Genomic DNA, 23,261 nt, shown 5'->3' with positions numbered 1-23,261 from the left:
CTAGAATGCAATTTCATATTCTCAAAAAAGACCACTTCGTCAGGATGATATACCAATGTTAAGCCTTATATTATACTCATTCTCATTCGAAAAGGTAAGGCGCTTGATGAGTTCATCAATGGTGCTAGTCTAAAGCTTCACTGTATCTTCCCAAAAGGAACATTTTGTCTTCAGTGTTATACAGATCCTCATTCCAAGCATAACTTTTTTCAAACCATCACATGAAAATATTTGTATATGAAGGCGCACAGCAAGAACCCAAAGCAGTCCCTCTCCTTCGGTGGTACAACTGGTCTTGATAAAGAAAAATAAATTGTTTAGGAGTACAAATTTAGTCACATCAATAAGCATCTGTATATGTTGCTAATAACCGGCTTATCTCATATACAAAAACTTTCTAATGCTTTGATGCCCTGATCATGAGCAATAATCATATGTAAACTCTACTCATCTATAGTAATATATCGCTGGTGATGATTACAAATATTTATGAGGTACTAACCCTAAGATTCTCTCCCGGTTTTATGGTATTTATTTTTTTGCCATTTCCGTCTGTATTTATCCATATTTATTTTTGGGGTATTTTTTCTGTATTTATCCACATTTATTTTTGCCACAAGTAAAAGACGACGCTACAGCTAGTATTTTTCCACATTTATTTAAATTGACAATGCACACATGCGCTCACAATGTGAACCACTCACCCCCAGTACAGCGATATGGGCCTAAATCCATTGTTTTATTGCTCACTATTCCCATTCCATTCCAGATTGAACCAAGCTATATGCAACAAGCATTTACAATGCAATGGTCTCGGCATTGTTAAACTTAGAACTATTGGCATTGCTCATGACAGGGACGGGTCAATAGATACTTTTATAGATACAGCAAGGTCCACATTTACTAAAGGTTTGTGCAAGAGATCTTGTGACACAAGTAGCAGAGTAAATCAATTTTTGCATGAAAAACGCCAATGCAGTCAGGCACAGGCAATCGGTATTATGGTATATTGCCTGAAGTACCTATTTGTACTGGGGGGTTTTCCCTGAATCACGCATCTTCCATGTCTGATGTCTGTGCTGCTGTCTAAAAATAGGAATGTGTACTGGAGGATGTACAGGGAGTATACGGTAGGCATGGCTGGCTCACTTAGTGTATGTGCAAAATGGAGTGAGGAATAGGAAGCGGCGTCACTGAGGCTGCTCTGTATAACCCGCGGCTCGCCGTGGCACACATACTGCGCAGTGATGTCGGGGTGTGAATGGGGGACTACGAAAGGGCTGTCACCGAGGATGATGAAGACACTTCTTCAGTAACTTGTCAGATCGATGTGGTCACTTGCACTCTCTGTACACGTTTGTCACCGGAACAGGGGGCTTTAGAAAGGGCTGACCCTGAGGTTAGTGAAGGCATCTCTCCTGGGGCTTGCACTTCGTTGTGAATTACTTTCACTCAACCCTCGTGCGCCAGCCTCCAGGCGCAGCGCGCAGTAATGAAGAGGCAGAGCAGCGAGTGTTCGGGAGGTGGGGGCAAAGGCGGTGCTGTCTCTAAGGCTGGTGAAGACATCTCGTCGGTCCCACGTTAGTTAGCCCGTTGGAGGTCTCTTGCTCTCTATGCAGACGTCTCTCGCGTGCCACTGCGCAGTGATGGAGAAGCAGGAATCTGTGTGCGTTGGGTGGAGGGGTGAGTGGCGAGACATTTCTTCGAGTCACTTTGAGAGGAGGGGCGCAGCATCCTTTGTGCTGGAGCGGGGCACTGGCGGAGAGTGAAGAAACACAATGCCGCAGACTCCTCCATCGCCGCTGCCATCTCGCTGCATCAGTACCGCCGAGCCGAGGGCTCCAGACCGCACCCCATCCAGAGATGTGCAGAACGCAAACGGCGTTTCACATCACTGCACGCTCGTCTCCCTTTGTCATTGTATTTTATTTTACAATAGGCAAATACAAGTTCGTAAAAGCTCTTGTGCGTGTGTAAGGAAGATCAGATCGTGTTACTAACATATAAAAACAGGAAATAGGTTCCATTGTAGAACTTCCTTTTTGTTGCTTTTGTTAGCGGTTCTTCTTGTTTTTTTAATGTTCTGTTCAAACCTGTGAAAGGTGGTAAAAAACACGTTAGAGCTCTTTAAACGATAGCCAATCCTCGTCTGTAAGCCTGCCTCCGCCTCTCCCGCACTCAGTCTCCTCTTTAGCAGCGCCGCGCGCTGGTATGCAGACTCCCCCTGCATTCCAGCAGGCGCGCGCCGCGATCCGGGCTGCATTAGCACTGTGGAGACAAGACCTGGCCGCGCGCACAACGTTATCCTATGGGGAAACACTGCGCGCGGCCAGGTCTTGTCTCACTTCGGTGTTCTCAGACTGCTGAGACGCCGACAATAGTTCTCTGGCGAGAACGCGCTTTCAGCGCGTTACTAGCCGAGACCTAAAAACGTCTAGACTCTGCTCCCCATGGGAGCAGTCCAGCCCGAACTGCCAGGTCAGGTCTTCCCCGAACCGGAAACAAACATCCTGTGACTGGTTTCGGGGTATGAACTCTCAGCAGCCAGGATAGCTTGAGACTGGTGGCATGGTGAGCACGGAACCCACGTCTGGGCAAGACGGATATGGCTGGGTCTAAACTAAGTTGGTACGCTGAACAAAAGAATGATGAGTTGGGATGCTACTCGGAGCGAATGCTACTGGGTACACAAATTCCAAGCATTCTTCCCACCACTTTTTGCTTGTTTCGTGTTAAAATGAACAAACAGCAAAATAATATTGCCAGAACATTTTACTTTGTGGCATCGTTCACATCTTCCTGATGATGTAATTTAGTCAACCTTGCTGTATATTTGGTGCTCAACTGCTGCATAATTCTAAAACACCTGTTCACAACAGAGTACACAAAACCACCCTTTTTAGCAATGCATACTTAATATTGCAGGCTAGCTAACAAACGACTCATTAATGCAGCGGCTTGTGTGGCACATCTTACTGTTCATCCCACTATATAAACACCGGTACACTACTGCAGCCTATGTGAAAGAGTGAGATGATTGCTTTTCTGAGTGACTCAGATTGAGCCAAAACACCCTACCACGAGCCTCCTCCGAACAAATATGGGTATATCAAGTATCCCACTAACTAAATCTTTCTATTATGTATAACACATGACAAAAGCTTGAAATACCTAAAAAATATAAAGAAATAAAAAAAATCAGATCTAAAACGATGATCTGAATCATAAAATCGGGCTCAGCTGACATGTGCTCCATTTTTACCCTGTGCACACTAACCCCAGCCATACTTCTATTTCTCACTCAGTGCACACAAGGCTAGAACTTCGCCATGAGGATTAGTGGAAATGCAACTGACCTTCATCCTTCCTTCTACATTGTCTGGCCAGGGTCAATAGAGGGCTCGATTAGCAGAAACCTTCAAGTCCTTGAAACCCATTAGTTTGTTTACGATCGCAGACAGCAGCAGCCACCAGTGATAAAGCAAAATCACAGATATCATCTTTGCTTTCAACAACATAGCAGATGCAGCACGAGAGTGGGGGTTGTACACAGAAGAAACACTGGTACATCAAAAGGTCTGATCTGCATTAGGAGTCCTCACCAAATTTGAAAAGTGTCTGCTGCAGCGATAAAACAAAAACACACTGCTTTCTGTATACAATGCAACTCTGAGGTAAAGACTGTAATGTGTGAAGATGCACTGTACTTTTGAGATGAAAACACTCCCTCATGTATTCATGTCCTGGGACAGGAGGAGTCAGGGCATTGGGGGAGGCTACGCCATGGGGTGAAACAATAAAGCCTCGTTAACAAGTAAATGGTCTTTCAAAATACTGGCTGTGAAGTACCCGGGTGCGGCGGCTGTGTGCGCGCCCGGGAAGGAATTTCCAGAAGCAGGAAGGGGGCTTAGCTGGATTCGAGCAGGGCGGTGTAGCAACATTTTCTAGTATTTTTCCATTTCTACATATAAATACAGACAAAGGAAATATAGATTTCCATCTGTATTCATATGTAAAAATCCGTAAAAACTGAAAACCGGGAGCACCAAACAACATAGACACCAGAAGTCTGAACACCTACAAACTAATATGATTTAGGTATTAACAAATTCATTTCCAGTCTCTCTCACACTGGAATAGGTTGGAAATTTACTACTTACAAAAGCAGGAGTAAAACGAATTGAAGGGTGGGAAATAAGGGTATGCACTGCAGGTACATTTGCAATTACTCATCAGAAGTTAAATATGTTCATGTAAAAATGGAATTCACAAGTTTCTGGAGTATGGTTTCTAGGCCTACTTCTGTAAACTCTTGTGAATTTCTGAAAGTCGGAAATCTGCACCAATGCAAGAATACATACTTGCTGGTGAACTTTTGCTTCTTTATCTAAGAATCAGAATCTAATTTATTTTCATGTTGCCCGCAATGGTTTTAAATCGATTCTTCAATATTACTCTTTTTTTTTGTAACTGGCATGTGTCAAACACCTTTTACTATAGGATTCCTCTGAGAAATGGTATTCAAAGTTGCTCAATAATTTAACAAATCAATTTTTCATGTGGCATTTTTTAAATGTACATTTTATTTTGAAAGCAAACTATAACAAATGTTGTTTTCGCGCGTATGCACATATTTGCATATATCCTGGGAATATTTTGAGGGCAATATAAATAGTTTCAAGCTGTTTAATTTTGCAAACTTGTGTATGTTTTTATACTGGACCCCCTCTCAGTAATGCAAGCAAACTCAATGCATATCTTTAGTGTGCTCTCTCTGACAGTGAAGGCTTTACATTAATGATTCATACATAGAAGATTAAACAACTTACACATATCAGGCTCTACGCATCCTCAGGACAGATACAAGGCCACTAATAGCATGTGCAATGGCCAAATTCCTGGGGAGATTTAGGTTCATTAGGAGGCAGAAGCTAAAATGAATTGAGCATATCATCTGATTAAGTATTACTTTTCATAAAGTGTTTAGTTTGCACCTGATGTCTTATGATCATGGTATTTTATGACCCATGTACATACTATAGAGAACTGAGCTACTTTGCACTTCTAACAATTATGCACCAGCACTTTTTGTATTTTCTTTGTGCTTTTAGCTTGTATGGTTTTAATACCTCGTAAGCCAGCTTTTTTAATTTGCTTATATGCCATAACGGCTCGGGTTATAATATGCTTGTTGTTGTATGAATAATATAATCTATTTTGGCTTACAATTTTATCATGTAAAATTTTGTTTTATTTACCAGACTTTTGTACGCCTATGCACTTTGATGGTCTTAACGACCGAATAAAGTTAATGATGATGATGATGATGATGACATATGAATATAAGCCTTGCCTTAGTAGCAAACGATATTCTTTCACAGATCCATACTGTTGTACTATAAACTGTCAGCCAAAAAGTTTGTTTTGCCCAGTGGCGTAGGAAGGAGGGTGCTGTGGGTGCGGGCCGCCCCGGATGGCTTCATTGAGGGAGTGACAAAATGGCAAAAATATGTGTTTTAAGCCGGGGGTAACAAGAAATTTTCTGCACCGGGTACCACCTGACCTTGCAACGCCACTGGTTTTGCCGGGGTTAGAACTACTTCTTTAGTGAACAAAATAAACGTGGAGACTTGTTCTTGATGTCAAACAGCATTTCCTGGAGGTGGGCTGATAGGAATTCCACACTCCTGAATACCTAATGTTTTTTACTTTAAGTCACAAATAAAGCAATCCGCTAGATGAGAGGAGGAAACACTTTGACATTTTAAAGTGATTTATCTGTTCCCCGAGGTTTTAAAGAGTTCATGTTGTGCCTCATAAATTACACATTTGTTTACCTATTTTAAAACTAGGAGTGTGGATAGTGTTATTAATGGTTTTGAAATAGACATACTCCACTAAAGTGACATTTCTTGACTATTCAGGCTGCTGTGTTTGAATCCAACTCACTCTGCAATAAACATATGGATAAATATTTGATGAATTCAACAAATATTGGCTCCTGTGAGAAGTTGGCCTGATATATGATGCTCACTAGTTCTAGTGATCACCTTGTATCAGTCCAAACAACCCTTATGGTGATTGGTTGTAAGTCAACCTTATAGACCAGCTATCCTAATGGTAGCATGGACAAAGCAGTCTTAGGCTAAACTCTTTTGGCATGTGAAGCCAGCTGTTTTACCACAATATAACCCCTTGAATACCAGATGAAAGGACACCACACAGGTTGTTATGAAAATAAACAGTATATTTATTAATAACAACACCTCTGAACTCTTTATGAGGTCAGAGGGCTAAGCACATGACAATCTCTTACGAAAAATACGACAAGTTGCACAAAATTACAATGGTGCCCTAGGGGCACGACAAACCATATACTAAGTAAGTGGAATGTGAAAGTCGATAAAAGGAATGGAGCTGTCCAGAGGCTGTAGGATCGTTGGGACCACGCTACACTAACCCTAGGTAAGTAATAGGAGGCCCACGGAACGCGTGTGCAGAGTGTGAACTCACACGTGAGATGCGTAACAACATCTATGGACAGTACAGTTCAAGTTAAAAGGTAAGTACGGACAATCCTGACTAGGTAGGACTAAAACGACTGTGGAACTGGACACTAGGACAGTTAAACTACCCTTGAGCACCGAAATGCTCTCGTTACCTCACCCACGGGCTGCGGGTGCGTAGGTGTCAAAGTGTGTCGGGTTCTCGCGTTGAAGTCTATGGAGCCTGGAAGAAAAGATGCTGCAGGCGACCAGGAGGAAGATGTCCGGTGCGATCCAAGGGTGGATCGGTGAAGAAGAGGACCTGAAAGCAGAGGGGACAGTGTTCAAAGTCACTAGCCAGTGACCGGTGTGGAACCAGGTAGGAACCAGATGCTTTCCTCGCGATTAGGTGAAGAGTGGACGCTTGACTCTGCAGCCACGAGGACCAGGAGGTGTCTTCGACGACCAGGATGGAGGCACGAGCTGTCCCACGCAGGCTCTCGCTGTCGGCGCTGTCGGATCCGGGATTGGAGTCAACAGGCCTTGGCAAAGGCAACCCACGCGGTGAGTGGAAAAGACGTCTGGTGCGGACTAGGGGAGTCCGGGGTGCCCCTCTTTTGGAAGGGAGCAAGGGCCAATCTGGAGCAACCTGACCAGCAGCAAGGATTCAAAGGTTCGTCGTCTAGGAGGCCACTAGCCAGCCGGCAAGTGACCAGACAAAGCGTCGAGCAGCAAACAAGCAGAAGGGCCCCACGCAGATCTCGTGGAAGCTGGAGGGCTGATCTTCGGTGCAGGGGCTGCTCGGAACTGGGGCTTCTCAATCCCCAAAGCACTTGGTCGAGTTTACCTCGGGAGTCGTGCTGGAAGCGAAGTGCAGGTTCTTTCAAGATGGCCGGTCCCACGTGTCTCGTCGCACCCACGGGTCTCAGCTTTGCTGCAGATGTGAGTTGAGGTCAGAGAGGTCTGGGAATCCGGGTCTCGTCGGGCTCTGAAGTCTGGATCCTCGAGGGAAGGCGACAAAGGGAAGCCGCTGGACGCTTGATGGTGCCTGCAGTTGCAGGGTGGACACTCCTTGCCCACAAGGGAGATTCTTCAGTCTTCTGTGGAGCAGAACGTCGAAGTCCAGAGTTTCTTCTTGTAAAGTTGTTCAGGGTAATCTAATTTGGAATGGGACCAGCTCCTACCTTTATTCTCCTAAAGGGGGCTGCACTACTGACTAGGTCCCTCCCCTGGGTGGGACCAGGAAGGGGGGTGGTAACACCCCCTATCCTTTGTCCGGTTTCCCGCCAGAGCTGGGGCTGGAGTGCCCCAGCAACTGGTTTGAACCGGTGTATGCACAGGGCACCTTGTGTGCCCCAGGCATGTCTCATTCCTTTCATGCCTGTCCTACCCAATACACAAAATCCTGTCTGGGGTGGTGCTAGCACCTCCCAAGGCAGGAAACCCTTTGTCCAAGCCTCCCTCGCTGGAAGGACTTCCAGCAGCAGGAGGTCAGACTTGTGTCTGTGGTGGCAGCATCCATTTTGTGATGCCAAGGCTCGAGTTAACTTTAACCGGGGTTTTCAGTTGCATACATGCCGTGCCCCTCTAGAAGGGTGGAATGCTACCCCCGTCGCCAGAATTGGCGAGGGGGTAGTATTCCAATTCGTATGACACCTTACTCGACATGTTTTGATAATGTTATACCAGAGTTAGCATTTAACCGCAAGGTTGATAATGCACTTAAGAGTATATGGTATAGCGTTATCATGGAACAGCTATTAGGACTTGGTTCCGCAAGCTGCAGACGGGCTCAGCTCATGCCAGAGCACCATCTCACATAATTCCAAGCACTCTGCCTTCAGGATTGATAAGGCCTGCCATAGGAGTGACTGATAGGAGTATATGTGTCCATTTTAGGGTTAGATATAGGTATACTATATCTACAGCAAAGGGTGATTACACCACCTTGCCCCAGCTGTCGTGCAGCCAGTTGTGTCAGTTTTAGATGGCCAGCCAGGGGTGGCATAATACATGCTTCAGCCCCTGGTAGGCCCTGAGTGCACCTATGCCCTGGGTACCTAAGGTACACTGTACAGGGACTGATAAGGTGACCCAGTATCCAATTAGATATGTACCTAAGGTACATGGAATCCATTTTTAACAGAGAGAGCAGGAAGCCTGGGGTCCTGAATAGCAGGATCCCAGGGCAACTAAGTCAAAAACCAGCAAAACACTAGGAAAAAAGTTGGGGGCAACCATAGTCAGATATCCACCTTCCTACAGCTCCTACTTAATGAGGTCTCATTTTGGGATAGTATGCTGCCTAACATCTATGAATTATTGAGAACAGGACAATTAATTTAGAGCAAGACTTTGATATTCAAAAACGTGCTTAATAATTTCCCCCAAGCTTTATAATGTACAGATCAAAATAATGGTCTCACCTGTTGTTTTTATTAAAAGTCAAAATGTTATTAGTTTTGAGCTACAAAGTGCCTCCACATACATCATCTTTGTGTTATCAGAGTTGTAAAGATGGTTGTCCACCCACCCCGTGATTATCGTTTTCCAGCACTTGAGTATTTGGCAAGATAATCATCACACTATCAGTGAGGTAGTTTAACCTAAAGCTTTTTCTATTGCTCTAAGACTAACTAAAGTAACTTAAATTCCCCTGCAAAATATTTGAATGCACTCCACTAGACAGAGCAAGAGTCATCTCAATGGCAGGGATAGAAAGGATTTCTTATAAAAATGTTTCAAAATGAGAGGACCATTATGAAAGCCATCAGTACATGGAAAAGACACAGAAACATCTGGTCTTATATGTCCTATCTCAGTTAAATGACGATCTCTGGAACTGACGTAGGTGAATAGATTGGTGGAGGTGACTGTCGATTTACTAAGAACTGCTCTTTATACTACAACGTTGTTACTTGCTTCAGGTTGCCTCTCTATCTCATTATCACATATATGTTAACATATCTTTAAAAAGCAATGCCCTTCCACTTGGGATATACAGCTTATGTGCTTAGCAAGGCAAAAGGGGCAGATGAACATCTTTCTCAATACCAGGGTGCTACCGAAGGTCGACCATCCCTTACAGAACAGAGCAGATTATATTTCTACATAAATCAGCAACTAATTTTATCAAGGAAGAAACTAGACCACCCAAAAAGGACCACATATTTCCAAATATCTTTATCATCTTCTGCCCCTCAATCATTTATCTAACATTTTTTGTATAGCAAAGCAAGCAACAGCACCTACCTAAATTATGGAGATCCTTTTCTCTTTCCTCCCATCTGAGAGGATCACCATATGCAGACGACAGAAGAAAACGTTTGCCTAAAAGCACAATAAAAAGAAGTTAGTTGCAATTAATGTTTCACACAAAGCAAGCATTGACATGCAGTACTTCAAGCAATCACAACATGAAACTAAGCTGGGTATTTCTGTCAACTGGCTTTCCTATAAGAAGCTTGGCATATTTGTCAGGTAAGTTAAGATGTTTAGTTTACAGAGATTTTATTTATTCTTTTATATTTTTATAAATGATTTAATGTATTTACTTAGAACTGGACTACAGACGCCTTCTCCAATAAATGACATACACTTAGGGCTCTGGGTCTGCCCCATTACCATTATTGGACAGCTTGGTTGCTTATCTAACTTCCCTGCTTACTAGTGGATGCCTCTCTTCCCTGTCTTTGTGTGTGGCATGTCCAGGAACATTGGGGCATCACGCTATTCTGATGGTTTAATGTATATCCTGCCTCTGGACACTGTGCCTCTAGAATACCAGCGGGTATAGTTTGTATCTGATAAGAACACTGAGTCATCACACTTTTGTTTATCTTTTACATCCCTTGTGAACAGAATGCAATCCTTTTGTAACTGTTTTCCAAGCAGGAGGCTTTTTAGGTTTCGCCTCGCCGAAAGTTTTGTTTACATGTATGGGGCTTCGTCCCGCCTCTCTGTCCCATTGGCTAGCTCCATAAATGGAGGCTAGCCATTGGAACAGAGATGCGTCACTCATTCCCCGAGCAGATTCGTGGGTGTTCCCGCGATTTTTACTCATCCCGCCCCCTTGCTTTCGTCATGAGGCAGTGGGCAGTGTTTTTTTTTGGTTTTTTTTTAAGCTTTCTTTTCGCCATTTTGTAAGTGTTGTTTTCAGGGGTGGGTTGCGCGATGTCCCGCTGTCCGTTCCCGCCCCCCCTCCCACTGTCCGTGTGCCTGTTCCTGCCCCCTTCCCGCTGTCCGTGTGCCCGTTCCCGCCCCCCCTCCCGCTGTCCGTTCCCGCCCCCCCTCCCGCTGTCCGTGTGCCCGTAGGTGCATCCCCACCTCTCACCCCGCTATGCCCCATCAGTCCTTTTGTTTTTTGTCTGCCGCTTTCCTTTCGGGTTATGCTTTATATGTTCGGCTTATCTTTTCTTTTTCTGACAGCCTTTTTAGAAGCATTCTGCAAGGACGTACACACTTTTTTAATTTTTGGGAACGTGAAATGAACGGATAACCATGGCATGGCGCGTGTGTGCAGCGTGAACGGTCTAAAATGAGGCTCTAAACCAGCACTTAACGCGTTTCTAAATATACCACTTTCCTATCTCTGGCGAAAAACGCCTTGCTCCTTGAAGTGTTTTCTAAGCGCTGCAATCCGTGGGGAATGCCCTCTGTCTCTCTTTACGGTACTATCCCCGGAGTTTCACTTTTGCTCGAGTTTGGGGCCTCATGGCCGATTGTCTGTGTCCTCCCCGGGCCCAGTGGGGAGCGCCTGCCCCGGAAGGGATCGTGTCTGGGACGGCGCTGGTGTCTCCGATTTCAGTGCTGGATTTCTCTTCACTGCTCAGTGCACATCTGCACTCCGGGCTCCCCTCGAGCTCTGTAAACCGAGGAGGGAGTTTCCTGCCGAACAGTCCTGACATCACTGGAAGAAATGTCAGCTCTCGAGGCTCTGACGTGCGCTGGAGCCCCTCGCCAGGGCCCCTACAGCCACTTCTATTGCAAGTTGCCGAGGGCAACTCGTCAAGGGGGCGTCCAGTGAATTGTGCCACTATACTTAGGGTGGCAACCTCGACTGTGTTAAAGTAGTTGGGTCAATGAAGTAAACAAAACTACTATACCCACAGTGCATTAGGTTGTCACACAAAAGCACAGGACTGGAGGCGATGACATGGAGTAGCCATTACATCTGATTACAATTAGATGATATAATAGCAAGTCGTTACTTACAGTACTTATAAACGCCATGTGTGACATGAACCGGTATATAAACGAGCATTGGCAAATCCAATAGGTCTCGTCTTTTGGCCCTGTTGGCTGTACCAATGCTTTTTAGTGCTGATGTACACGTGTACGCGCATTTCCCCAGGGGTTGAAAGTATATGGTCTATGATGTGGCTGGGCCGCATTGATGGCAGCAGGATATGGGTCGAGGAGAGATGGATGTAAGGTGGGCGTAGGTGGAGCTAAGCATGTAAATGGTGTGGACTGCAAGTCGTGGTGTGGCTCTGGGTGTGTGTGTGTGGCTCTGGGTGTGTGTGTGTGTGGTAGTAATTGCTGTCTGATGAGCTCGTCTCACATTTGCGAGAGATTAAGCTAATGGCAATGTAAATGACAATGCCATTTATTTATCTGTTTTCAAAACCAACACATAAATACAAAATTTGTCATTTACAATGCCAATAGCTCAAACTTTTCCAAAGGCGAAACCATTGCATTGTAAATGCTTGTTTATGTTTTTGAGAGGACTCAAGGTGGGAGCCTGACCTTAAGGAGGCCGTTCAGCACCACCGGCTCCAGTCTTGTTAATAATAGAACACAGAGAACCACGCCCTATCAGCTCGTAGGGTCTCATTCAGTTGGAAGGGATTATTTCATTCAAGTACAAAGTGCACATTTTCCTTTTCTTAAAGTATTCCTGGTAAGTAATCTATTTGGACCTTTTTTGTTATTGTTTAATAAACATCTTGTGGTGTAACTCTTAACAATCGGTATCACTTCAATATGGTAAACTCTGTTGACAGGGATTGTACATTCCCGCAGGCCAGGTGCCGGTTTCACTTATCTTGCAGCTGTTGCCAGTGTAGAGAAGGTGTAAGCATTCACTAGGTTCCAGAACAGGTGCACAGAGCCCACATGTTGCATGAAAGTCCATGCCTTGGCATATAAAATCAGCATTTATGCCACTGAGGGAGGAGTGAACTGCTGCAAATGTAATGCAAATGGACTGCCGAAGAAGATGGGAGTTAACATACGGGGGACGGTTCTCTTAGAAAATCCCTGCATGCAACTCCCTAAGAAAGGCTCGCATCACAGTTACTTGCAGCAGTGACAAAAAAACTCGGTATTGTTAGTGGTGTATAGTTCCCCCCTCGGTGACTACATGGAGACCATACTTGCCACTCACCCTGGTGCTTTGCAGCGCCTTTTAAATCAATGAAACGTCCATCGAGTACATCACCTTGTAGATCATTCGATGTGCCTTTTATGTCCACTAAAAGGCAAGGCTTTCAATAGAATTGTGCTTAGAATGTGCAATTAAAAAAAGAGGTCTGTTTCATTTGTACCATCTAATCAAATTCATGGTATTGATGGGAAGGTTCATTGCAAAAGAATGTTTGGCAAAAAAATCGTTTTCATTTTTTATAAAGAGGTATCTAAGACATAACAATGTTTTTCTTTACATAATATAAGGATACAAAAGTTCCTTAAAAGATACGTGTGTACAGTGCTAGTGAGTGGAGAATCAGCACATTTAGCAAAACACTGAACAGCGTGGCTCACTTTGTACTAGTGTTGGGCTACGGAGCACATACTTCCACTCGCTGTATGGTGCAAAGTGCAATGTCTTTCTGTCAGATCAGCTCAACGCAAACCACGGTGTATGGAGAGAATACCTATAGACTGGTCTATGTATGGTGTATGCCAACAGCACGCTCACTGCATACAGGTGGAAGCTGGAAGTGTGACATGCGTTTCCTTGGCATGTCACACGGTGTGGTGATGGCAACTGTTCTTACAATAATAAACACAATTTATAAACTTGAATCCACCACCAGACAATTATCTGCAGAGTAATTTGTCCCGGCCGGAGCCTCGCAGCAGCTCATTACAATGAACTCTGCATGGAGCACTTTTGCTTCCAGTGCTCTTAATGTTTGCTTGTGCACATTTTACCCTTTCCTGCACGGCAACAGGCCGCATAGCACTGGGTCGACGTTACCAGGCCACCACTTCTAGGCTTTGGAAGATGCTTATTATCACTTCACATTCTTTCGACCCGAGCAGCTGCCATAGAGTACTACAAAAACATGCTATTTCTGGTCTCCTTATGCCTTCTAACAACTATTAGAGGCACAGCACGTAAACTGCATACACCCCTTGTGTTTCAAAGGATATTAATATTACATTTTGAGAGCAATCAGATTTGTATTTGCTTTGAAACTTTAAAACAATACATATTAATTCACAAAGCCTTCGTTTCAATACGTTTGTCAAAAACATCACTACAAAAACTATTAAACCGTCAAGGCAAGCCCTACTGGCTTTATCAGTGTTAGCTTCACTTCGCATTTAGCCCATGCTTTACCTTGAGCTCTTCCCCAGTTGTTTGAGTGACCTCTGCATGCTCGATTTATACTGCCCTCTGACTCCTTACAAAGTTTATTTAAATATATGTATCTATATATTTTTTACAAAGGCATGGCAGGCAGCAAAGTGCTGCAAGGCCACTAGCTGCCTTTACTAGAACTGTTTTTTTGTGCTTTGCCGGTCTTGTGTGCTCTATTTGTACCCCCATACAAACCCAAGGTTCATTTCCTCTTTTTATGTTACCCACGCATTCCATTTTTCTCCCCTTCCGGTTCCTCAAATGATCCCCAACACCCTCCCCGTCCCTCTTTCATTTTTTATTTAATTTTCAATTATTTTTAATGAGGGCATCATCTTTTTGTTGCACTCACTCGCACTTTTTAACCCAGTCTACCATGGCCATCCACAAGGTTAGGTCGCAAAACGTAAACAAGCATTTACAATGCAATGGTTTCACCTTTGGAAAAGTTTGAGCTATCGGCATTGTAAATGACAACATTTGTATTTATGTGTTGGTTTTGAAAACAGATAAATAAATGGCATTGTTATTTACATTGCCATTAGCTTAATCTCTCGCAAATCTGAGACCTATTGCATTTCATTTTGCTGCCTGTGCAAGAAAAGTGCGGGGTGCAGGACGAGATACAACAGGATGCAGGAATCCGGTGGGGTGGTGAGCACTGGTCAGGGCTGAGGTGCACTGACTGAGCTGTGTGCAGTGGTGAGCGCTTGATGCTGGTGGTCAGGTCTGAGGTGCAAAGATAGCTGTGTGCAGTGGTGAGCACTGGTCAAGGCTGAGGTGCACTGACAGCGGTCTCTGTTTTAAACACAGTTCACTACCTGAAAAACATGGCTACAAAAGACAACTTATGCTTTTCCCAAAAGGTGGTATTGACAGCCCGGGGGTTGAAACATTACAGCTACCTGCTGCTGATAAGTATCACGTGACCACGGGCCTCCAGGATACAGTGCCAAGTGAAAGATGTTTGTTTACCAGTACTGTGCATTCTGGGAGTTATGGTCCTGCTGACTTCGGGTTGACCAATGGAGCCACTGAAAGAAATGCGTTGCTCTAACGCCTGATGCGTTGTACTTGGCAGGGCTGATGCATGCGGTAGGGTCAGCTCTAGGTAGATACGCCCCTGCCCCTACTCGCATTGTTCTGTAGCACCTCCTGCTTCGAAATGCCACAGCGCAATTCCTTGACGTGCAGTACAGAGCCAATCACAGCTTTCGCTGGAGCCCAGCACTGCCACGCCAGAGTGCTACTGCTACACAGGACTGGGACACCCATGAGGCCAACTCTTCACCCTCCCTCCCAGCTCCCCCCTCATGAAAAGTCGCATCTCACCCACTGGCGTATCTTCGTCTAGTGTCTGCCTGCCCTGGCAGGCTTCTACCATACAGATCTCCCATTGGACGTCCCCTTGAAGGGGAGGGGGTGGGGGGTTGCAGATGCAAATATTTCACTGAGAGGCAGCCGCGTTAGTGACAGGCCTCCATATCGGCTTCCAAACACCATTCATTACCCACCCCTCCCATCCTGCCACCACCCGAGGGCGTCACTGATAGCGATCGGATCCCACCGCTCCCCTCATTAAAGTGCTTGTCAACATCCAAGTGCTCCCAGAGATTAACCCCAGGAAGGAAATGAGGATGTAGCGCAGTGAGCCCCGGCTGCTTCAGGCCAGGCTGGGGCCGAGGGCGAGTCTGCAGTGAAAGTGGGCCCGGTGAGCCGCTCTGCCACCCCCGAGGCTAGCTGGGGGCTGCTCTGCCCACACCAAGGGTGAGGCCAGAGAGAGGGCTGTATTTACATTCCTGGCACACCAGGACCGGAACAGAAGTCTGGTGGATTTCCCATTGCAGCGGAGAAGGGATCCCTCACGTTTGTCTCCTAGCTGCAGCCGCCATGTTCAGAAAGTTTCTAACTGAGGCTGGTGGGAGAATCCCGTCTTCTGTGCAAAAGAGCGCCGCATAAGGTTTCCAAAGGAATCTGACGAGCAGTGAATACTGCGAAATCCGTTTTGCATAATATATGACTCAAAGGAAATGAAAAGTAAAACAATGAAATGAGACTATCCGAATTCCCGGATGCACCTGCGCCCGGTAAATCGGGTGAGAGGTGCTGCCACACACCTGTAGGATTACTGGCCGCGAGCACATCCTAGGAGCGCCACACTTACGCCACAACAACGCTCTCGTGATGTATAGCAAATGCATTGCAGCCTCTGGGAGTCTTACTCACGAGAGCATTGTTGTGGCGTAAGAGTGGCGCTCCTCGGATGTGCTCGCGGCCAGGGATCCTACAGGTGTGTGGCAGCATCTCTCACCCGATTTACCGGGCGCAGGTGCATCAGGGAATTCGGATAGTCGCATTTCATTGTTTTACTTTTCATTTCCTTTGAGTCATATATTCTGCAAAACGGATTTCGCAGTATTCATTCACTGCTCTTCAGATTCGTTCATATACTCACTTTTTTGGAAAGTGGCATCAGTGTGCTGCGCATCCACGGGCTGGGGGGTGCCAGTTTAAAAATGGGCCTTGCGGTGAATGACGTCACAATACTTCACAAAATCCACGCAGATGCCATGAGGAATATCCCAGGAGGCCAGAGGATGGCAGTTTGAAATGGACCTTCCGGTGTATGACGTCGCAATACTTCGCAAAACCCACGCAGACGTCACACAGAGGCAGTGCTTGAAATGGAAAAATAAAAGTGCAGGTACTCTGTAACAGAGTGCCTGCTTGTTTCTGAGAAGTGCTGGTGAAGTGCCGGTGCTCTCCAATTAAAAGTATTACATTTCTCTTGAGAAGTGCCAGTACTATCCCTCTAAAAATAAAAAAAAGTGCCGGTACTCAGTACCGTATAGTACCGGCCCATTTAAAGCACTGCACGGAGGAATATCCCAGTAGGCCTTTAAATGGCAATTTGAAACGGGCCCTCTGGTGGATGTCACAATACTACTTCTCAAAACCCACGCAGACGTCACGCATCCTAGGAAGGCTGCCATTGGAGCTTGAGATTGTGCAGGACTGAGTGAACAGAACACTGACTGGGCCCTTGAACAAGTAGAGGGTGGGAGGTCCTTTACAGGCAGCCACCTCACACAGAGGTGCTGTGGTCAAATGCATCCTGGTACTTGCAGTAATGCCAGCAGAGGGGCGGCTGCACTATAGAGGCCAGCCAGTAATGCGAGATTACTGTTCGTAGGGTAAAATGGGGATTTGGAAAGACCTGTGTAACTAGTTTCTGCTCAATCCTTTGCCTTATGACCTGTGGTCAATACTATTTCCTGCAGGGGCACGGTGTCCTGCTGTCTGAGTGCGGATCCCAGGGCCTGGTGTGAAGAAATCCAGGGCTCTTTCAGCTGTGACGACGAGTCTGGGCACAGACGGCCCCACAGCTTTGAAGACGCCGCGCGTCTGCCAGGCCCGTGCAGCTCTCACGGGAGCCCGGCGGGCACAGCAGACAGGCCTTGCCTGCTTCCCAAAGGACTCATGACGGCTCAGGACAGACCTCAGCCTTCCGAAGGACCCCCGCAGCGGAGACGGCTCCCCAGCTTTCCATAGGACAGGCCTGGCCACCTTTTCCAATTACCCCAAGCAGGACTAGGCAGGAGTCACCAGAGGACGACACGTGTGCTATTCACAAGAAGCCCGGACACTTTCAGGCCGGATTTACTGAAATGTGTAGTAGTCTTTCGATGCAATAAAATAAGCAAAGTCATGTCTCTAACCTCCACTGCTGAAAAATCAGAAGTCCGAAGCCCTTGAAAACTGAAAAGGACACACCTTCAAAAGGTGGCAACGTGAATGACAGCACGCACACCTATATGCGACAGAGTAGACACACTCTGCTTCTGTCAAGGCCTTAAACTTGGGTGCCCTCGGATTAGGGTGAGGGTGTTTTCCCCTTAGGGCCACTCCTATAGGTAGAAGAACGCACGTTCTGACTGATTAAGGGAACGGGTGCGACAGCCTTCTTTGCAGATCACTGAAGAATGTTTCTGTATCGAGGCGTCAAACACATGAATGCATCTTGGCAGGTTACTCTTAAGAATCAAAGGCACCGCAATGCACCCGAGTCAAAACGCGTTAAAAAAAATATCTGATTGATAACAGGTTCCACACAACTGCCCATGTATTTACACCGGAATACTTGACTGAGCTGGCGTGGCTTAACCTGAAAACTAACGATCTGTTGCGACTGTGTCGGGATAGAAAAGTGTTTACCCGAAACTCGTTCGCTTCTAAAAGAGCACAGACTGCAAAGTTATAGAAATAAGCAATAAATAAAAAAATATATGAAAAAGCAATATGCAGCGTTACGAAGGTAGGACGTAGTGCCGCAAGAATATTTAATTTAATTAGGGTAACATAAAAGAGGGAGGGCAATGTAAGAAGCCTGATATGGATATTATACCCGCACCAAAGTGCCCTCTATAGCGCAGTTGCTGAATGACAGCTTTCATGCAAGAGGGAGGAGCAAAATTCTTACCCGTTGCAAGGTTGCCATGCTTGCAGTAACTGCTGAGCAAACTACAGGACCTTCTGATTAGAGCAGCCATGGTTTCTTCCTGGTGACCTCCGATTTACGAACCTATCCTCAGACTCTCCTATCACAAACGAAGGAGGGTGAAACATAATAGTAAGTGGCGTGTAGAGTATCCAACCAAGTATCTCCGAACCGAAATAGCACCCAATAAGCGTTTACGTTCGTATCTGCGCCCGGTGAATGGTGAAGGGTTGAAGCAAGTCCCGGACTTTTCTTGGCGGAGATAGGTCGTAATTAGTACGGCTCCCGCCTTACTAGATCCCCGCCCTATCCCGCAGCATGCATGTTACTTATAAGTTATCGAGCAAGCATCTGTGCTAGCAGCATATAGGGTGGCCATGTTGGTAAATCTGGTTACCGTAAACACTTCTGGTGGGCGAGAGAATTGTTGTAGGACACTTTAAAAAAACAAGTCAGGTCCCGGGCCGGCAGCCAATCACAGCGCGGCCCGGGAAATGACATCACGGGGTGTCCCGGGCCGGCAGCCAATCACAGCGCGGCCCGGGGAATGACGTCACGTAGGGGTGTCCCAGCCGGCAGCCAATCACAGCGCGGCCCGGGACACACGGCAACAAGGGGCGGGACTTAAAAAAAGAGTCAGAAACGCCCACGATTCGCGTTCTGACCGGGAAAGAGTGATGGACAACCGTGTCTTCCAATGGCTAGCCTCCATTTATGGAGCTAGCCAATGGAAGAAGGGGCGGTTTCAAATCCCCACTATTGAGAAAACATTAGATTTCACCGTGGGCGGAGCAACTGCTACGCAGTTGCTACGGCCAGGGCGAAACCTAAAAATGGCTGTGAAGCGTCACAATAAAGGTGCACATATCTGCAGCAATGTTGGAATGAGATTTCTTTAATAAAAGTAATTGCCAGCCATGCACGCACATGTGCTACAGCCCTTCTTTGCATTCATAAAAAAGCATTGGCAAGACCAATAGTTTGGCCTCTTGCATCAAAACTTGTTTTGTCTATTTAGTCCACATTTGCAGCTCCATTTACAAGAAGCACAGACACAGTCACAACAGCTGACTTTAAAAAGAGAAAGCTTTAATTTGTTGAGTAATGTAGTTGGTGTAACAAAGAGCAAACATGCTCATAGTGATGGGGATAGCAAGGGACATTTTAAACTACAATGATAAGAAGAGTTTTCACATTTAAAGCCATAAAAGAACTGAAGACTAATTAGTCTGCAGTATTGTTGCAGGTAGGGAAACAAATAGACTACATTGGCCAGATATATGTCTCACACAATATACATTAATATTCCAACAAAAGAACTTCCAGGAAATATTTCACAACGTCTGAATAATGATTCTAAACAAACGCTGGCCCCGCAGATGCAAACTGCACCATTGTTTATTTTCTCTTTGAAGGTTTCCATGTTAAACAATCTTCCCTTTATTATTGTAAGCACAGACCAAAGAGTGGCACATCCGACAGAAAAATGCAGATAAAAATATTCATTGTTCTTTCTACATATAACATAACAAGGTGTGCAGGGTTTAACAGCCAAATATCCCTTAAACAGACCTAAAAGATATATAGACAAAACTCCTAGGGCTCTCATAAGGAGATTGCATTAAAAGGTCCAAATGTCATTAGGATATCTAGACAGAATAGTCCTGGAAAATCATTGTTACTTTCGAACACAAAGGATTATTTTATGAGATGTGGCATAAGGTTTGTGGAACTTCTGTACTTTTTATAGGAGGGCTGTTGTATGAAGCTGTGAAAAAGAAAGGAAAGTAGTAGCCTATCTGGCACAAACACAGCTTTGAAGTAACCCTCCTCTACAATGGCATTCAGGGGCATAAATAATCTAACAGAGAAAAGGGCATGAACAGTGGTTTATTTGGAAGAAGAGGTGGAATAATCTTGGCTTATATTAAAGACACAAGAGAAAAAGCCAAGAAACCAATAGACTAAGTCAGAAAATTAAACAGAATACTTACCAAGTAGAGATTAAAACAGAAGTCCACATACCATTACATTGGCAAAATAACAAGGACTTGACAGTTCCACATGGTGACTGATTTACAAGCAACCTACCTCATAAAGCTAAGCAAAAGTCTTTCTGGATAAATGGGCTATAATTATCAGCAAATGTTACTTGCAACTAATTTTTCTAGCCTAGCAGAACTCTCTAAATTAAAAAAGACACTAGAATCAGAAATAGAAAGTCTGAGTCAAATTTATTTTGCAGATAAACAAGGATGAGTGGACTAAAACATTAAAAGCCATTACAAAAGGATTGGGATCTGCAAACGAGAAAATTACGATCATAAATTGCAGTGGTGGCTGATCTTTGAAACTGGTAAGGCTTAATCTTTGCACTGAATTGAGTGAGGGAGCCCAAATTCTTCTAGAAGGGCTCCGGGGGACACACGTGTCAACATTTTGTCGTGGAACACCCTCCTGTGTACCAGTTTCTGTCAATAAGTACATAAAGCATGGCAGGCCAGGAATCTGCCAATGATTGCATCTATATGTCATCGGTAACCCACATCTTATATATTACCACTAGTTCGCCAAGCTCAGAATTTTTTCATGGTTGCCCGTCAACCCACACCCCCTACGCCCCAAAATGGCGGCCCCCCCCATGCAAGAAATTGTTGCCAGTGTGCCGTGGACTAACATTTTACACCAGGAGTCCTGAATCTCACACACATTCACTCATTGATTCACCTATACTATCACCCAGGCATCTTGAAGCGACTGCACACGTTGCATGGGAAACAAGCATTTGCAAAGCAATAGGTCTCGCATTTGCTAGAGTTAGAGCTATTGGCAGCGTAAATGACAATGTATTTTACCTATGTGCTTTCCTTTACCATGCAGTGGCCTTTGGTACCTTATAAATGTTTAGCAATGCAGTATATTATCCTGGATGCTGTGCCGCCAGGGATTGAATAGCTATACAATTACTACACACTGGGTCATGCCATCTGATTCAGGAATTTAAGCAGTTAGCTGAATGAAGTCAAGTGACACAGTTTATTTAGCCAGGCCACTGATACTCAAAATATAGCCCGTGTGTCGCTGGCAGCCGTCATGACCTTTACATGCGGTCCCACTCAGGTTCCTTGGCGCTGAATAATATTCAACTGCTAAAAGAATTGCCAATCTCCATATTGTAAGGGGAAAATTATAAAACATGGAGTTTTCAAACTTTGGACAGAAGAAAGTGCGCAGGGATCATTATCAGTGTTCTAAAATCAGGAGCTCGAAAAAATAATCATGAAAGAGGATATGGTAGCAACCACCTACTGCTGAGTGACTACCTCACCGGGCCCAAAAATAAATGTGTCCATCTGTAATGCAGGTGGTGCTCCTGTAAAGCGCTCCGATAGCCCCGGGTCAAGTTGCCGCTACATAGAACTGTAGGGACAGCACGGACAGGGTAAAAAGGAGGAGGGAAGACTCGCCTTGCAGATCCCGGTGCCCAGTGCATTTATCGTCCGCCTGTACAGCCTCCAACCTAGAAAACAATTACTATGTGAGGGAGTAGAGAAACCATACCGGAGGACCAGTGACTGCGAGGCAGAATGGGGGTGCCATCAGGTGCCAGGAAGGGAATCCGGGGTTGCTCTTTGAGGGAGATAGCTACTCAGGGGCTGTAAACACTAATTAGGGTGTGTTTCCAACCCATGCCCCGACAGTGGCTGCTCCGGGGGCCCATGGAGGGTAGCAGTGGGGAGTGCCCAGTAACGGCTCACACAGACCCAGGCCCCAACACTGGCTGCTCCGGGGGCTGCGGAGCGGGGTCCCCAGTACCTGCTCACGCAGATCCAGGCCTTGGCACTGACGCGGGGACACCTCATCCGCTGTTTGTCGACGAAACTTTATTTCCAGTTCGATGAATAGACAGTCATCCTGAACATACTACTTAAGAGAAAATATACATTCTGCCCAAGAGAGACCACCCAATGCTATTGTGGGCCCCCACCCGGTGCTGAAGCCTCCGGTGTTCCACATTCGTACCTTGTTGGGCCCGCACGGTACCAAGTAATGAACTCACTGACACCAGGCGGTGCTCTCCCCTCACTTCAGTCCATAGGCCTGTCACTCACTGACAGCCTCTGTGCACAATACTATTGCGTCGTGGGCCGGGCACTTCGACACCGAGCTGTGCTCTCCGTTCACTTCAGGCCGCAGGCCTGGCTCAATGGTGTATTCTCCCAGTACTTCGACCCTGTGGGCCTTGCACTCAAGGGCGCCAGGCTGGGTTCTCTCAGAGATTCGGCCTCGTGGGCCTGACGCACTGACAGAAGCTTCTGCTCACCCATACTTTCCCTTATTGACCATAGACCCTCAGGTCCCATAAAGCAGAATGTCTTTAGCTATCATCTTGATCCGTATCGGTGACACGGGGCGGGGCTACCTACCGATATGCTTTTATACAACTAACAGTGACGGCACAACATGTATTGTTTTCTAATGCTTCTAATAATGTGTCCTAATAGCATATACCTTAGTGGTACTCATTTTTATGAATCTCTTAAGGATGAAAGACTACATTCTTTAGTGCCAATATCGGCCCACTCACCAGCCCTCTCGCAGCAACATGCATGTCGCATAAATAAGCAGACAAGACAACTTTTTGTTGGAGAAAAATAGCTGCAGGTTTATTAGCATACACATA

The 23,261-nt window shown here is 45.6% G+C and overlaps 1 protein-coding gene across 1 annotated transcript in view; it reads right to left on the bottom strand.

Moving 5' to 3' along the window:
• MRPS27 (mitochondrial ribosomal protein S27) overlaps nucleotides 1-23,261 on the bottom strand; it is a 331,096-nt gene that overhangs the window by 268,090 nt on the left and 39,745 nt on the right. Inside the window, exon 2 of the mRNA XM_078675280.1 lies at nucleotides 9,738-9,815. Within this exon, the coding sequence (XP_078531406.1) occupies nucleotides 9,738-9,815 (78 nt within the window). The remainder of the gene's footprint in view (nucleotides 1-9,737; nucleotides 9,816-23,261) is intronic.

The sequence above is a fragment of the Lissotriton helveticus genome, chromosome 2_1, assembly GCF_964261635.1.
Source record: "Lissotriton helveticus chromosome 2_1, aLisHel1.1, whole genome shotgun sequence".
Lineage (NCBI taxonomy): Eukaryota > Metazoa > Chordata > Amphibia > Caudata > Salamandridae > Lissotriton > Lissotriton helveticus.
The sequence above is the reverse complement of the archived record's forward strand: the minus strand, read 5'-3'. Positions and strand labels throughout refer to the sequence as shown.